The 17,452-nt window shown below is 37.5% G+C and overlaps 1 protein-coding gene across 3 annotated transcripts in view; it reads left to right on the top strand.

The window, feature by feature from the left end:
• The window catches only part of CR2 (complement C3d receptor 2), a 35,971-nt gene that overhangs the window by 15,706 nt on the left and 2,813 nt on the right, over positions 1-17,452 (top strand). The window contains exons 3-19 of one of the 3 annotated variants that reach the window (XM_037039708.1): positions 882-1,070; positions 1,156-1,255; positions 1,490-1,572; positions 2,027-2,434; positions 3,054-3,230; positions 3,318-3,408; positions 3,703-3,779; positions 4,866-5,273; positions 5,657-5,833; positions 5,908-5,995; positions 6,350-6,432; positions 6,924-7,316; positions 8,262-8,447; positions 10,046-10,234; positions 10,878-10,901; positions 11,591-11,666; positions 16,514-16,622. In XM_037039708.1, the coding sequence (XP_036895603.1) occupies positions 882-1,070; positions 1,156-1,255; positions 1,490-1,572; positions 2,027-2,434; positions 3,054-3,230; positions 3,318-3,408; positions 3,703-3,779; positions 4,866-5,273; positions 5,657-5,833; positions 5,908-5,995; positions 6,350-6,432; positions 6,924-7,316; positions 8,262-8,447; positions 10,046-10,234; positions 10,878-10,901; positions 11,591-11,666; positions 16,514-16,607 (2,843 nt within the window). In that variant the 3' untranslated portion in view covers positions 16,608-16,622. Of the gene's footprint in view, positions 1-881; positions 1,071-1,155; positions 1,256-1,489; positions 1,573-2,026; positions 2,435-3,053; positions 3,231-3,317; positions 3,409-3,702; positions 3,780-4,865; positions 5,274-5,644; positions 5,834-5,907; positions 5,996-6,349; positions 6,433-6,923; positions 7,317-8,261; positions 8,448-10,045; positions 10,235-10,877; positions 10,902-11,590; positions 11,667-16,513; positions 16,623-17,452 lie in introns of all 3 variants that reach the window. The other 2 variants (XM_037039707.1, XM_037039709.1) reach the window with 2 other exon arrangements.

The following is a 17,452-nucleotide window of genomic DNA, read 5'->3' as shown; positions in this document are numbered from 1 at the left end:
GACTTCTGTAAACACTTTCTGAAGTGATCTAGTATTTTCCCAAATCATCTCCCAGTCATAACATTTCAAATCAAATGACTTTACAAGTGAGGTCTCCATTAATCTTTATGTAGTTGGGTTTATGCTGTTGCTGAAATCTTAATCTGAACTTCTGTCATAAAGTTAGAGTAGCTAGCATGTTTGACAAACATTTTACCATCAAAATTAGCTATTTATTTTCTTAGTGAAGAACAAAGTCAATTTTAAATTAATTAACAGGTTAAAAAACTATTAATGGAAAAATATGATTTTATGTATATATTTATAAATAAATATATAATCTCAGAGGTGAGGACAATCTGAAGATAGTCACTAAATGAGCTGACTATACAAAAGAATTCAGCCTTTATAAAGATTTAGGTAGATCTTTATTTACATGGAAAGATCTCATATGTTATTAAGCAAAGAAAGAAAGGCATAAGTTAAGATGTGAGCACACACAGTGTCACCCAATATGTGTACATATATGTATCACATATAGAATCCCACAAAACTGTTACTTATATCTAGCAGGGTAACCCCCTAATAATATGCTACTTTTGGAGAAGAGAATAAGCTTAAGAGGAGATGAGAGTATCTGTGAAAATGGACTATTTTTTGATAACTGGTATTTTTCACAAAATAAGTCATAAAGTAACTAAAAATGAAAAACAATGAGCTACTTTTGGTATAGTATGGATATGATAAATCACACTTGTTTGACCTTTAAAATGTTGAGTTGAAAATTCATGACTCGTTAACACAGATCATGTGTCATTTATTTAGATTCATGTACTATGTCAAAATCTGTATCATGAAGGATATTTCATCTAATGGCCTTTTTTAAAAATGTGTGTGTAAAGATTTCTCCCTGGAGTGTCCACCGCTTCCGATTATCCCCAATGGAAATTACACAGGAAACAACATTGGCCCCTTTGTCCCTGGATCATCTGTGAATTACCACTGTGAACCCGGTTACTTGCTTGTTGGAGAAAAAAACATTCGTTGTCTGTCTTCAGGAGACTGGAGTACTACCATTCCAAAATGTGAAGGTACCCTAAATTTACAACCAATTTTCAGAAATTAGGCTATTCTGTTCTATGCCTTTCCTTGTGTATCTTTGGTGTGTTTCCACAGAGGCCCAGTGTGCACCTCCAGGACCACTACTTAACGGGAAGGTAAAGGAGCCTCCAAGTCTTCAGGTTCACGTGACTGTGAGCTTTTCCTGTAATGAAGGGTGAGTGTCTGGAGGCCCTGTGAGATTTAACCCTTTGGGCTTCTCTGTGCATGGTGACCTGTGAAGGCTCCTTTGTGAGGATCTGTGGGGAGCTGGGGGTGAGATTGTGACAGACAATGCTAATAAGAGTTGATGAACACAAATCAAATTAACTTACCTGGGACTTTAAGTAGAGGTTATTGACCCATATCAATAGCTACCTAATAGTTCTGAATGACCACCCTCTGTCTACAGGTATAGATTAGAAGGCCCAACTTCTAGTCAGTGTGTAATTGATGGACAGAGAGCTGTATGGACAAGGATGCCAGTGTGTAAAGGTAGGTTCTACAAAATGTGGTCTGCAACCACTTCCTTGTCCAGGGCTCAGGAGGACTCTGAATTCTTTTGACAAAAAGCTTCTCATTAGAGACCAGATATCTCTCCTAGACATCTCTAAGGGTTATAGCTGAAGCATGTTTCAGTTACCTCTTTATTCTGTTTATTCAAGTAAGGCAGGGTTCCTAGGCTTTTCTTTCTCTTAAATCTACATAGACTTGTAAGCTGGGCCACGCACATAAAGGAGATAATATACTCAGTAAAAGAAATCAAAGGACCAGAAGAAATTCTGAAATAGATCATATGTTTTGAACTATATTCCTATAGCTGTCTTGATTGATGTATTAAAACTCAGGTATCCTAGGTCTGGGAACTTAGGAGGTGAGACTGGTCAAGTTTGTGGCTTTGTTGGCAGCTCAGCTGCTACCTTGTCATTTCTCTGTGTAATTTCTCTAGAAATTCTTTGCCCACCACCTCCTTCTATTCTCAATGGAAGACATACAGGCAACCCTTCAGTGAATGTTCCATATGGAAGCACAGTCACTTACACCTGTGACCCAGGCCCAGAGAAAGGAGTGGACTTCATCCTGACTGGGGAGACCACGATCCGTTGTACAAGTGATAGTCAGAAGACTGGGACCTGGAGTGGCCCTGCCCCACACTGCAAACTTTCTGTTTCTGGGATTCAGTGTCCACCTCCCCAGATCCTTAGAGGGCAAATACTATCTGGGCAGAAAGATCAATATTCATATAACAACACTGTGGTGTTTGCTTGCTTGTTTGGCTTCACCTTGAAAGGTAGGAAGGAAATACGATGCAATGGCCAAGGCATCTGGGAGCCATCCCCACCAGTCTGTGAAAAGGGTGAGTGTTCCAATTCCAACAAAAGGTCCTACTGATTGGTCCCTTCAAACAATTAAAGGAATGAGCTGTGGACTTAGGCAGGACCTTTTCCAGTTTTTAGTCCCCTCAATTTTACTGAATACTACATACAGTGTTTATGAATTATGTAGAAGGCTTTTTTTTAACACTGCCCCCACTTTTGGTTCATTTTGTGGAAGTATCCTTGGGGAAAATAACATTAGGGAACACTAAGTTGCTCATTTCTCTAGTGAATAAAAATGCTTGTTTGTCCTAATAATGTCCTGATATCTTAAAAGGGGAAGTCAGCAAAGTGCCCACCCCATGGAAACATTAGAATCTCTCATGAAAGCATACAAAGTGATTCCTTAAGAAAGGAAGAGACAAGAAAGAAGGTAAAGCACCGAATGGAAATTGAATAAAAACTGCAGCAGCCTAAGAGCAGAAAAGAGGAAAAGATCAGAATCATTGACCTAAAATCACCCCAAAATGGGCTGCAACATATCTTCTGTATCATACAACTGCTGCCAGAGGGAAATTACAGCATTAATGCAAATTTATTTGGTTGTTTCCTCCTGTTGCTGTTGTTTATGTAAGACAATGTTTTTTTCCTTCCCTCTAGAGTGCCAAGCTCCTCCTACAATCCTCCATGGGCACAAGGAAGATGGACACAGAATCCGCTTTGAGCCTGGAACATCTATAAAATACAGATGTGACCCTGGCTATGTGCTGGTGGGAGATGAATCCATACATTGTACCTCTGTGGGGGTGTGGACACCCGCTATCCCCAAATGCAAAGGTGCCAGGCTTTACATGCATGTGTGTTATGATTTTGAGATTGCCTTGAGTTGATTTCTCATCGTAGTCTTTTTTTTTTTTTTTTTAGTGGCAGAGTGTGAACCTATAGGAAAGCATCTCTATAAAAAACCCCAGGCTCAATTTATTAGACCAGATGTTAACTCTTCTTGTGATGAAGGGTGAGTGAGTGCTGGTTCACCTAAACTAGGGCTGGCTCTTCAGTGCACACTGCAAGCTCTGTGTAAGAGTTTACTGCAAAGACCTGTCTCTGTCATGTGTTCATGAAAGTGTTGTTTGTGCTATTTTTCCATGTGTGGGAACTATGCCTATGCAATGGCTGATGGAGCTGATGCTGGCTACATTTTTGTTCCTATTGCTTCTTGTCCTGAACGTGGTGAGTCTGCTATAGAGCCAATAGCTCTTGCTTAGCTTAGTGGTCACTAGATGGCAAAATGACATGACTGTATCTCTAGGTACCGGTTAGGTGAGAGTGTTTATCAGCTGTGTCAAGGCACGATTGCTTGGTTTATGGAGATTCGTCTTTGTAAAGGTGAGTAGTAGCACATATAACAGAGAAATTGAAATAATGTGAGACCTATGCATGCCCTGGGAAATTTCTGTTTTAGGCTGTGTTTCGGGAATAAGAATATTAAACTCTGTGCCATTAACTTTGTCAAGTTTTGCTGTCTCTCCACTGTGACCTCTCTACTTTAAAGCATAGCAACCACTTAATTTAAATGTATTCAGTTGCTGCTCCTCTTTTGTGATTTAGGAGTATAATAAGATAATGAAAGCAGTGAGTATATGAGTCACCATGCTTAATTTGGGGCACACTGTATTTAAGTGCAGAAAAAGAAGATTGGTATGAGATCTGATCTCTTATTCTGTATCTACTGCATCATATGATCTTAGTGATTTATATTACTTCTCTAAAACTTTAGCCCCTCATCTGTAAAGTCAGCTCAAGAATGCAGACTTCAGAGTTATTATAATTAAGTGGTAGTATCCCTACTTTGTAAATGAGAATATTGCCTGTCAAAAAGTAGATGCTAAATCAACAATAAATATTCTTGACCACACCCTGGCTGGTGTAGCTCAGTTGATTGAGCATGAGCCTACAAACTAAGGGATTGAGGTTTGATTCCCAGTCAGGGCACATGCCTGGGTTGCAGGCCAGTTCCAGCAGGGAACACACGAGAGGCAACCATACATTGATACTTCTCTTCCTCTCTCCTTTTCTTCTCCTCTAAAGATAAATGAATAAAATATTTTAAAAATAAGAAAAATAAATATAATGACATTACGTGTTGGAACATTAATTCCTGTGCCTTTTATACACCTATTGCTTATTAAAAACCAAAATTTTAATTAATAAATTTCTACTGGTCTTGACTGCCTCACAATGTAATATTGATGTACATGTTCACTTTTAAGAAAGATTTCCATTACAGAAGTCTTTTCTATGAATCCTGTTTAAACTGAATTTTACACATCAAGTGAGCTTTGACATAACTCATCATCAAAACTCACCCATATCCTCCAGGAAATGTGATAACGATGGTTTCATAACCAGGTCCATGTATCTTCTTTGGTTTCTAATACTGAAATGGATTTATTTAGTCGCTTCTCTTTCCAGAAATCACCTGTCCCCCTCCCCCTGTTATCTACAATGGGAAACACACAGGCAGTTCCTCAGAAGACATGCTGTATGGAACCACAGTCACTTATACGTGTAACCCTGGGCCTGAGAAAGGAGTGGAATTCAGCTTGATTGGGGAAAGCACCATCCACTGTACAAGCAACAATGAAGAGAGAGGCATCTGGAGTGGCCCTGCTCCTCTGTGTAAACTTTCCCTCCCTGCTGTTTGGTGCTCACATGCCAACATTGCAAATGGACACAAGATATCTGACAAGGAAGCTCCATATTTCTACAATGACAGTGTGACATTCGAGTGTGATGATGGATTTACTTTGAAGGGCAGCAGTCAGATTCGTTGCAAAGCTAATAATACCTGGGATCCTGAAATACCCATGTGTGAAAAAGGTAAACCCAAATAGAGAAAAATAGGAGGTATTTACTTAGTTTTCTTATCTCCCACCTAAAACTAGAGTCATGGGAAAAGTCAATGGGGCACAAATTACTCTCCTGTTTCTTCCATCTGTAACAGAATGTTCCATGTGTGTTTTATATGTTTTCATGTAAATACCTCTTGTATCCAGAGTAGATTCAGAGTAGATAATGACAGGCCCTGATTAAAGATGTCTTAGTTCTTTCAAAAGTACAGACAGCATTTAGTATTTAATTAGAGCTTTGTGATCCTTGGCTTAAATGTTTAAGATTGTCTATTGTCAAATTTTGTATACTTACTGTTCCAGAGTGTAAATTCCTTTTTTTGTTGGTATTTATGTGGGGAGTTTTCTCTTCAGACTGCCAGCCACCTTCTGGGCTCCTCCATGGTCAGCACACAGGTGGAAACAGGGTCCTCTTTGTCTCTGGGATGACTGTAGACTACACCTGTGACCCTGGCTACTTGCTTGTGGGCAACAAATCCATTCACTGTATGCCTTCAGGAAATTGGAGTCCTTCTGCCCCTCGGTGTGAAGGTACTTTCAGTTCCAGAGTTGCCTTTCTCTTTGATACCAAGCATGTATAAGTAATTCCAAGCTTCTTCCTCTAGAGGCACCATGTCAGCCTGTGGGAGAAGATATTCAAGAGCTTCCAGGTGATCCCCATGTGATTCCGGTTAATACATCCTGTCATGATGGGTGAGTATGAGATGGTCCATTCACAGAGGCTCTCCACTTGGTTTGTGCAGTACTTGTCTCGATGACTTGTCTTGATGACTCTCTTTAAAGGTTTCTTATTGCCACACTCACAGGTAATGTGGGGTTCCAGAGGTCCAACTAACATCTCTGACTTTTTAGTTCTTTCTTGACCTGGAAATGGCTTTGCTGTGAGCAACTCTAAACCTAATAGTTTTCTTACTTGGAAGGTCTACTGTTTTAATTTCTCTTTACCAAAATTCATGTTTAAGAATGCCTCTGCAGTTGTGGTATGAGGAGGCTAGGTTCCAGAGATACGATATTGAGAAGAAGTAATGTATTATAATCTCTCTCTAGGTACCAGCTGACTGGACACACTTACCGGAAGTGTCAAGATGCTGAGAATGGGATTTGGTTCCAAAAGATTCCACGCTGTAAAGGTAAGACAGCACTGAAATTTGTCAGTGTGGTGTAAGGCATTAGGAGTGGCAGGCCATTGAGGAACTACCTCAACAGTCTTTGTGCTCTATCTTAGTGTATCTCAGATAAGAAATATCTTTCACTGTTTGGTCCTCACTGTGTCACTGGGAAGCAAAGCTGTCAAGTAGAAACTAAGTATTTGGCATACAGCTCCTAAATTATATGCTATTGATATAAATTATACATAAATATATATTTCTAATTTATGTTAATATAGCAGTATTTCTTTCATTCTTATTGCTTTACTATATTTTTAAAATTTTTAGAATGACTACATATTATTTATATAATCAAAATATTAATGAAACAGTTTAAAAGAACACTTTGTAAATCTAAATCATATTATAGTTATGTGCTATACACACAGTTGCAAAGCTTCATTTGTATCTGAATGATGCCTATTCACCTTGGTGTACTTGCTAAAACAGAACTTCCTGAATCTCTTCTGCAGCTATTCACTGCCTGCCTCCACCAGTGATTGACAATGGGAGGCACACTGGTGTGATGGCGGAACACTTTCTGTACGGAATTGAAATCTCTTATGAATGTGACCAAGGATTCTCTCTTCTGGGAGAGAAAACTGTACGATGCATAAGTGATTCTAAAGGCCATGGATCTTGGAGTAGACCACCCCCACAGTGCTTAAAACCTCCTCCTGTGACCCATTGCTCTAACCCAGAAGTCAAACATGGATACAAGCTTAATAAAACTCATTCATCATATTCCCACAACGACATTGTATATGTTGCCTGCAACCCTGGCTTCATCATGAATGGCAGTGAGTTGATTAGGTGTCATACCAATAACAAATGGGTGCCAGGTGTACCAACTTGTATCAAAATGGGTAAGTTACTTTAAGACATTAACTGTAGGATGGTGCTCAAAATAAAAATGAAGATTTTTTAATCTGACTTGCTTGCCATTTGACTTAAAGAAAAGCATGTAAAAGCTTGCTTCTTCTCACCTAATTCTTTCTTCTTCTTTCCTTTTTAAGTGGATTGAGCTAAATATATGAAAGGACAATGGTTAATTGGCAAATGGATAGTGTCTACAAAATTTATTATTGTTACTAAATTAAAATGGTAAGAACACACCTACTATTGAGGGGGACGGTCAATGATGTGGCTTGTTAATTAGATATTTAAGGCTGTAAGACCAGCCAGAAAGAGAACTTTGTGTATTCTGAGGAGTGACACTGACCTTTGGACTCTGAATTCTCTCTTGTAATTTTAGTTATCATCTGTCTATTTTATTTCTGTCAGTGACGAGGTGACTATGTACAATAGAGGGTGGCAATTAGTGACCCAACAACTGAATTTAAATCACTAGAACAGTTCTCTTTCACCAACATAATATTCTCATTTTAAATGAAACATGTCTACAGCCAAAGATAAATGTTGAACCTCTGGTTTAGTGAGGGTTCCCTCTGCTCTCCTGTCAGGCAGCAGTTGCTTGAATTGGCCTTTGGCTGTCATTTTTAGAAGGGCAGGTTGTCTCTCCTTTGTGGTATCTAAAGGGAAAAGGGAAGACTACTATTGGCTGACAGATTACAGTTGCGGGTTGCAGCCTCAGGTGTTTCATTATCTTACTTTGGACATTTTTCCTCAGATCATGTACAGCATACATAGTGCAAATCTCTGTCCAGTGCTGCTTGGTTTGGGTGGAATGGATATGACTAGATACCAGTTAGTTGGCTTGTTGCCTGCCTTCTTTCTGTATGGCCATCACCCACAAAAAGTGTTGGCTGTTCATTCCTCTGTGCTAAAGACCTTTTTTGTTGGTTTCTAAGCCCTCATAGGATGTCAACCTCCATTTAAGATCCTTAATGGGAATCATAGTGGTGGAGATATAGCTCGATTTTCTGCTGGAATGTCAGTCCTGTACAGCTGTGATGAAGGCTACCTGCTGGTGGGAGACGCACTCCTTTATTGCACTCGTGAGGGAACCTGGAGTCACCCTGCCCCTTTTTGTAAAGGTGCATTATCTATTTAATATTTAAATCAAATTTGTCCCAAATAGATATATTCAGTTAGGAACTTTCAACTTAAAATTAGGAAATAAATGCTTTAATTAGATCATTTAATTAAGTGCATTTTAATTAGATTAATATAGTAACCTAAATACCACAAAATAAGAAAAGTGACTGATTGTGTAGTTTATCTGGTGAGTGACCAATTATGTAGTCCTTTACATATAGAAAGTTGAAATGTTTATATAAATTGAACAACCAAAGTGTATTACACTGTGATGACAATTATGCTAAGTATGCATCTGACAAAACACTAATAAAAAAGTACAGTGCCTTTTTTTAGTGTATTTCCTTTGAGTGATGGTGGGATTATAGGTGTATATTTTTTATAAAAGTTTCAAAATGTCATTTCATTAGGCATATAGAATATGAAAAGTGAGTTAAAATGAGGGGGACCCAAAAACATAGAGCCTATTTATAAAAAAATTGTGTATTTATTTTTGCTTGCTTAAACTTCAGTCATCTTCAAAGCACTCTCCATTTGAGCAGTACACCTATTGAGACCTTTTCCACTACTCAAAACAGTTTTCTAATTCATCAATTTGGGTGCCTTTTATGGCTTCTGCTGTTTTTTGTTTCACCTCTTGCACATTGGTAGAATGTTTTCCTTTGAGTACTTTTTTCAGCTATGGAAAAAAAAATAGTCACTCAAAGTGAGATCAAGTGAATAGGGAGGGTGAGATATGGGTATCATGCTGTTTTTGGTCAAAAACTCTTGACTATTTAGTGCTGTGTGGGCAAGTACACCCATAAATCACCCATCATGAAATGGGTAAATGTGCTGAAAGAGTCTTAAAAAAATTCAGGGGCTGAACATAGCCTCTCACAACAATGTCAGCTGGTACACTGATAGAGATGGGTTCCTAGAACACTCACATAGCAGGGGAAGCCTGGACTACATGGGACCCATTCTCCAGAAGATAATTACAATTTTGGGGTCCCTCCTCATATGTAGTATTTGGTGAGCACTTTTTCCTGTGTCTCTGATACTGTACACAGCATTTCAGTGCATTGTCATTTAATCATTTTGAAAACCATATGAAGTTGGTACCATTTTTATTCCTACATTAGAGATGAAGACTCAGTAGAATGAAGAGATTTGTAACTTTTCCAAAATCACACTTTAGGAGGGCTGGGCATCAGGATTCAAATCCAAAAATCTCATTATACTGGCCCCTACATTGAAGAGATGAAAGAAAAAAGGAGGAAGCATGTACACATACAAATTGGAGAGTAAGAGTCGACAGAGATAAAACAGTAATTCAGAATTCCTACTCATTTAGCCCTCACAATTTCCCTGACAAGTCATTAAAATTAACCAGCTATTAGTTTAGAAATGAAAACACAAGGAAGGAAAATAATCCTCCTTTAAATCACCTAGAGGTTATTGAGATAGATGGCTGACACTGAAAGACTCCACCTACGTTATCATTTTGCTATTTCAACGAGGCTTTACTTACTGAGAATGACCTAACTTGGTTTGTAAAACTTTTCACTGGGGGTAGAATCTACTTCATTGCTAAATTAGATTCCTTTGATTTCAGAGGTAAACTGTAGCTTCCCAGAGTATATGAATGGAATGCAGAAGGGGCTGGAATCTGGGAAAAAGTATCAGTATGGTGCAGTTGTTACTCTGGAGTGTGAAGAAGGGTATACCCTGGAAGGCAGCCCCCAAAGCCAGTGCCAGGAGGATCATGGATGGAACCCTCCCCTGGCTGTTTGCAGATCACAAGGTAAGTACAAGGGTCTTTGCTGGCACTTATCTCACTGGAGAAAAGTGACTGAGGGATACCCTTCAATGATAGAGGCTCCTGGGTTTTCAACTGACATAGGCCTGTAACCAGTGGTACAGTAACAGACAAATTTGAAGTTGGTTGTCTATTCTAGAAAAAAACAAAGCTTTCTGAGAATGAGGGAAGTAAAGAAAGAAAAAGGAACACTAACTTAAAAAGGTACAAAACTCACAGCTTTACATTTTGTAAGGGGCTGCTGCTGAGACTTCCCTTGTTGCTGAATCTTGATTTATAAGGGCTTACCAATTTGACAGGGACCTCAAAAAATTTGTTAACAAATCAGTCATAGAAGTTAATAGTTGCATTCCAACCTGAGAAATCCATGACTATATTGTTTTTTTTTTAGTTTGTGAACTACCCCAACTTAATTAAAAAAGTGAAAACAAGTTCAATGAGTTGCAAAGTAAGAAATGAGGGAAGAGTCGGTAAACCTAAGGTTCCAATTCATCCTTTTAAGTAGACTTAGAGAGAGAGGAATGTTAATTTAGAGAGAATGCTAACTTCAGGAGAGTGCCATGGGACTTTGGGCTGTGTTGATTCATGCAGCTAGACTAATATGTTCATAATTTTGGATTTTCCTTAGGTTCACTTGTTCCTCTTCTCTGTGGTAAGTTTTCTTAAATAAGAAACATTTCAATGATTTATAAAAAATGTATATAAAGTGTGAGGTCTTACATTCTGCCTGAGTGTTACCACTTTTTCTCTTTAACTCATAAGAAATTAATTATCTTTTTTGGTGTGTTAAGGAAATTTTAATATGCCCTGTACATTGCAAACTGTCACTTTTGGATAGAACTGAATAAATAATTTGAACAGCCAACTATCCCCAGTTTTTAAGTTGAAAGTTCGGTTCATATTTACTCTTGGCCTGTTGCATGATCGGGCACTAGAAAAATAGGCTGGCTTATTTTACAATAGAAAAATATATTTCACAATTGAGAATTAAATGTTGTCGTGTAAAGTCATAGGATACTGGTGTCCCCAGCTCCTAACTTTACCCCAGTGACAAGAATATTACTAATAAAACAGAAAGGAACAGAGAAGCCCAAGAGGACATGACTGGAACCCCTGGGGTCAAATGCTTGATGCTTTAGATTAATGGTGGAATGTTTTGTACCACAAAAACCCCAAGCCCAAGTATGATTATTTAGAAATTCTATGTTTCTATGGCTCAGAAGTGTAAGTATAAAAGTAGCATGCCATATTCTCCTCCACTGGGAATAGTCTCCATAATCAGTTCAGAACTATATGGGTAACATTTTTCTGCCATTTGATACTTGCTGTTTTGTTTTCTAGGTCTTTCTGCAGGTTTTCTGATTCTTATCTGCTTGATTGGTGTAGTCTTACACATGATATTAAAATACAGAGTACAGTAAGTTCAATGCGTTTTTCACCAAAATTCACTACAGGTTTCAGCTTCTTGCCTGAAACTAAACACAGAAGCGCAAGTTGCAAGAAGGGAATATAGTCATGTGAGAACTGGAATAGAGTGTCTTATGCTGTATGTACATAGGAAGCCCTATCTCTAAGATCTTAATAGATATTGAACATTTATTTAAATGGTTTATAATCAAATAACACATTATACAAATTCTAACCAAAAAAAACATCCTAGAGGTAACAACTATAGATAGTTTGGTATATTCCTATCTGATCTTTTTCTCATATTATTTTTTTCTTTAAAGATTTTTATTTGGTAATCTTAGAGGGGAAGGGAAGGAGAGAGAGAGAGAAATATCAATGTATGGTTGCCTCTCGTGTGTCCCCTGCCAGGAACTGGGAACTGGCCTGCAACCCAGGCAAGTGCTCTGACTGGGAATCGAACCGCGATCATGTGGTTCGCAGGCCCACGCTCAATCCACTGAGCTACACCAGCCAGGGCCTCTTTGCTCTTTTTAAACTAAAATTTTGGTAGTACAGTCCCTCTGCCTAATATTTTTGACTTTGCCCATGTACGTGTTTTGTGTCTTTACATCATGTTTTTTTATGAAATAATAGTCTATTCTATTATATGTATTTCTGCATTGTGGAAATACAGGTGGCTTCCACATTGATCTTAATGATAAAGATGTGAGGAATACCTTTTAATAAATTTCTCATGTACATGTACTTAATTTTCAGTGCTTATATTTCTGGACTTACTAAGGATAAGTGTGTGATGTTTTAAGATATTTAATAAATATTGCAAGTGATTTTCCAGAAAGTTTGTTCTAACTTGACCAAATATCAAATGATTAATATATTTGTGTTTGTTGTATTTATATATGTATTTCTGTATTTCTATATGTTGTGTTTCTGGACTCCTTTTTCTGCTTTATCGATATGTCTATTTTATCAAAACTACTTTGTGTTACCCTAGCCAGATGGCTGGAAATCGTCCTACAAACTGAAAACTCACCAGTTTGATTCCCAGTCATGGCACATGCTTGGGTTATGGGGTTCTGTACTCTGCCCTGTCGGGAACTTACAGAAGGCAATCAGTTGATGTTTCTCTCTCACATCGATATTTCTTTCTCTCTTATTCTCCCTCCCTTCCTATCTCTCTACAATAATTTTTTTTTAAGAAAACAAGTTACTTTGTGTTTAATAAGTAGGGCTTCCTACTATTCTACTATTTGGTTGGGCAGGAATCTCCTCACTGTGGTTTTTTTTATTAGGATATTTTCCTCTATTATGTTTGTACTTTCAGGTAACTTTCTGATCATTTGTCATTTTCTAAAAACAAATACGTTGTGATTGCATTTATATCTGTAGATTACTTTGTGAGAAATTTGTCTTTTCTGTAATGTCTTCCTATTCAGAAATGTACTAGACCTTTTTTCTGTTCAAGTATTCTTTCACTCAGTTGTTTTTCATAACTACTTAAGTATGTTACTAGGTTTCTGTTTTGTTATATTATGTATTACTATACAGTATTTAGACATATCAGTATAAGTTTTTGATTTATTAATTTTTAATATGTTTGAATCTATAATGTTGCCAAAGTATGTCATGTAATATTTGGTGAGGATACAAAACAAATAATCAGTATGTGAGATTTTTGATCAGAAAAAGTTCTACATTGAAGGAGTTTGTTGTTGTTTTTGTTGTTGTTGTTTCTCCATCTTTTGGCCAAAATCAAGTGAAGGAGCTGTTTTAGGTGAGATTTGAGAAAGTGTAGACAAAAATGGAATGTTCATACAGGCAGAAGGAGCCATTTGAGTAAAGACCCAGAGGCTTATCATTCTACCATTTACTGTGAGAACCACATAAACAGTTTGACACGACTGGGAAACAGGTGAAGGTGGCATATGTTAAGGTGGAAGCAACGGAATAAAAGCCCCATTTGACATATACGTCTGGTGGAAATTACAGGATATTCTGGCATGTGTAAAGGATACATTATTAGCAAATGACACCATCATGTATCAGCCTTGAAATGTTCTTTGTGCATAAGTTCTTATGTACATGACAGTGTTAGGGAAGATAATCAGATGAAGTCTTACTAAGTCTCAAATTCCAGTGGGGGATGGCCAGGTCACGTCACCCCAAACATATCACTCACAAACTCTAACAAAAGTTTCTTTAATATACCAAGTGACCTGAATCTTTTATTTAGCATACAACCAGTATCATCTGATTAAATTGTTCACAGTTGTGTGTCAAGTCTAGGTAGAAGACAAGAAGGGGACTACATTGAAACTATTCAATGATGGCATTGTTGAACCTGAGTAGTTGTTCTAAGCCTGGGAGGGCCTGAGCAGGATAGGTCTGGCAAGGGTCTACAGTTGGGATGTACTTCAGACTGTTGTGTTTGCCAGAAAATGGCGCTGTGAATGACTTCAGGAGAAAGGGCATTCCATGACCAAATAAGATGGAAAAATACTGCATACTATATTTTTCTCATGGAGATTCACAATCACTATGAGAATACAGTCCTGTAATAAAGAATCCAGTTAATGTTTTTTAAACTGGAGTTTCCCAAACTAATTTGACTGCACAACTTTTTTTTTTCTCACATAATGCTTTTAATAACACTTGGAACTGATCTGCATTGAACAGACAATTTGGGAATCTAGAAAGGTGGTCAGGAGCTAGATCATCAAAAGCCTGCAGACCGTACCAAGGAGTTGTGGTTTATTTGATAGGAACTTAAGAAAGGGAAAAATATGTTCAGATTTGCGTTTTCACAAAGTAGTAGGATTGAGCCATCAGCCAAAGCAGCAGTGGCAGGAATCGAGAGGATGGAACAGATGTAAGAGGAATCTTCACTGATGAGACTGCGAGATTCCCAGAACTGTGTATCCCATTGAATATAGGGAGAAGGGGGCACAGAGAATGAGTCAAGAGGAGGTCACTGGGTGGTCCTAGTGTTAGACCAAAAAAGGAGAGGGGCAGGTTTGTGGGGAAAGATCATGAGTTCAGTTCTGACCATACCACTTTGTGGCACCTGTGATGTGGGACTCAAGAGAGGTGGCCTGGACTCTGGCAGGTGACATTAAACTCACAATTGAAGCTTTGGGACCAAAAATAACATTGAAGATAAAAATAGGGATGAAACAAATTTCAGAAGGACTGTAATGCTCAAAAGGCAAGAAGGGAAGGAACAGTGAGAGGTGGGAAGAAAGTTAGGAGAGAGTAGTTTCACAGAACTGAAGAGAGAAAAGGGTCTCAAGAAAAAAATCAGGATGTCATTTGCATGGCTTTCTTTACAGGAAGTTAAGAGATAATTTTAGCCAAGAGTAATTACAAATTTAAATAAATAGAAAATGTGGTCTCTATCTCTTTCCTTCATTCTACTTCCTAAGTCTGTTATCAGGGAATGGCATGTGTAAGGGAATTTTCAACCTTAGGAAATGCCTACAAACTCAAAGAATTCATAGTGTTCTAGTCTGATTATTATTAATTTTATTAGCATAATTATAGCACATTCTATTATTTAAGTGCCTCAACTGGTATGAACCAAGCAAATTCAATCTATTTTTTGAAAGTTGATACAGATATTTGAGCTGCCTTGAATACTTTTGGCAAATGAGATGAATAATCATTTTAAAATGGGTAGAGAGCAGGATCATAGTTGGGGTGGGGGGAGGTTAGGGGGTGGATAATTAAGCAAAAAGGAAAAAAGACTCATGGACATGGACAGCAGTGTGGTGATGCTGGGGGGCGGGGAGCATAAGGGGACTAAATGGTAATAAAAAATAACAAAAAAATTTTAAATTAAAATAATGTCTTCCATGAACATGGACAATGATGTGGGGATTGACTGAGAGAGTTGGGGCATGTGCTTGGTGGAGGGTAACAAAGGGGGGAAATTGGGACAACTATAATAGCATTAAAATTAAAATATTTAAATAAAAAATTCAAAAATATTCAACACAATGGATGCCCTGTAACAAAACTAAATATTTATAAAAACCATCTAAGCATTTGAAAGAGAAACTGTTCTATTATTTTCAGGCCTCTAATATATTTTGATAAAATATAAATATCACATTAACCTAAAATTACCATTTTACCATGGATCTTCCTATAAGCTGACCTTGTAAATATGGTAGTGAGAGGCATGCTGTAAGTAACCTTAGAAGTAATTTTTCTTTCCCAGTAATTATGTAATGCTTTATTTCTGGGTTCTCCATAGTATTGTGATCACATTTTCTTGCCCTTTGCTAATTTCAGCAAAGTGGTTTTAGAAGCACCAGAAAGTATATGTGCTTTCAAAGAGGAAAAGTAAAAATGTCCTCTTAAAAATTATATAAAGCTTTTAGTACTGTATAATCATGTAAGGATTTTGAATTAAGCATCAAATATAGAAATTTTCTTTTAAATTAGATTGAAAGATTATGTCCCAAAAAGGTAAACAAACCTATGATCATATCCTAAAAAAAGACTTTATTTTTTCCAAATAAAAGGAAAAGTAAGCTGATATGAGGCAGCTTTCTATGACAACCAGGACATCCTGGTTCTCAGGACATCCTGATTCTCATAGAAAGCTGCCTTGTATCAACTTTTGACTTGGACACTTGGCAACCTAGCAAGTTATTTATTTTTATGGGCCTTCCCCCCAGCCCCAAATTGGAATTTTAGTGATTATTTTATAGGCTATTTAGGACAATATAATGAAATCATGCATGAAAAGTATTTACCATGTATTGGGAATCATGAAAAGAAAACAACTGTTATGTTTATAGCAATCATAATGAATGAGTAAAGATTTTACTTTTTTCTTCTTTCATTTAGCAATTATTATACAAATAAAAGCCCTACAAAAGAAGATCTTCATTTAGAAACACGAGAAGTCTATTCTGTTGATCCATACAACCCAGCAAGCTAATCAGAAGACAAACTGGTATCTAATGAGAATAAAATATTTTTATTAATTTCTATGTCAAAATGTCCTTCAAATTCTATTTATCAGTAAGCATAGTGCTAAGTATGTATGGTTCTATTGCACAATTTTAAAATAATCTTGCATAAAAATTGTTAATTAGGTCATATTGCCAATTAATGTTCCTGTTATTTTTATTCACTTAGCCATTCAACAGACACTGGAATAAATAAAATGATTGAGAATATTATGAATAAGAAGGTGGTATTATAAAAACAAAAATAGGGCATGGGGATAGATAGGGCAGGATGTTTAGAGAGGAACTTCTCACTCAGAAAATTGCATTTGAGCAAAGACTAGAGTAAAGTAAGGAGCTAGCCATGTGAGAGAAGAACATTCCAGGAAGAAAGATCAGTAAGTGCAAAGATCATAATGTGTTTTATGCATGTTGTGGCCAGAATGACCTAGTATGGACTAAGGAACAAAGTGGCAGAAATGAAATCAGAGAGGTAAGGGAAGGAGGGTGAGGATTGATCATGTAGAGTATGCTAGGTCATTCAGTGAGTTTGGGGTTTATTCTGAGATAGGAACCATTGGAGGTGTTAAGCAGAGAAGCAAATGATCATTGTAACTGGTGTGTTAAGAACAGAGTGTAGGAAGCCAAGGGCACAAGATGGAGAATCAGTGTGGACTCTACCACAATAATGCAGGCAGTGCGTGGCTACCACCAAGCTGGTGAAAAGAGGTCAAGTTCTGCATGCACTTTTAGGATAGTGACAGTAGGATTTGTTGCCAGTTTGTATCAAAATATGAAAGAAAAGGAGGAATCAATAATACCAGTGTATTTGGGC

The sequence above is a fragment of the Sturnira hondurensis genome, unplaced genomic scaffold, assembly GCF_014824575.4.
Source record: "Sturnira hondurensis isolate 20B ecotype Veracruz unplaced genomic scaffold, ASM1482457v3 Scaffold0025400, whole genome shotgun sequence".
Taxonomy (NCBI): Eukaryota; Metazoa; Chordata; class Mammalia; order Chiroptera; family Phyllostomidae; genus Sturnira; species Sturnira hondurensis.
This window is presented reverse-complemented; position numbering and strand designations above follow the sequence as displayed.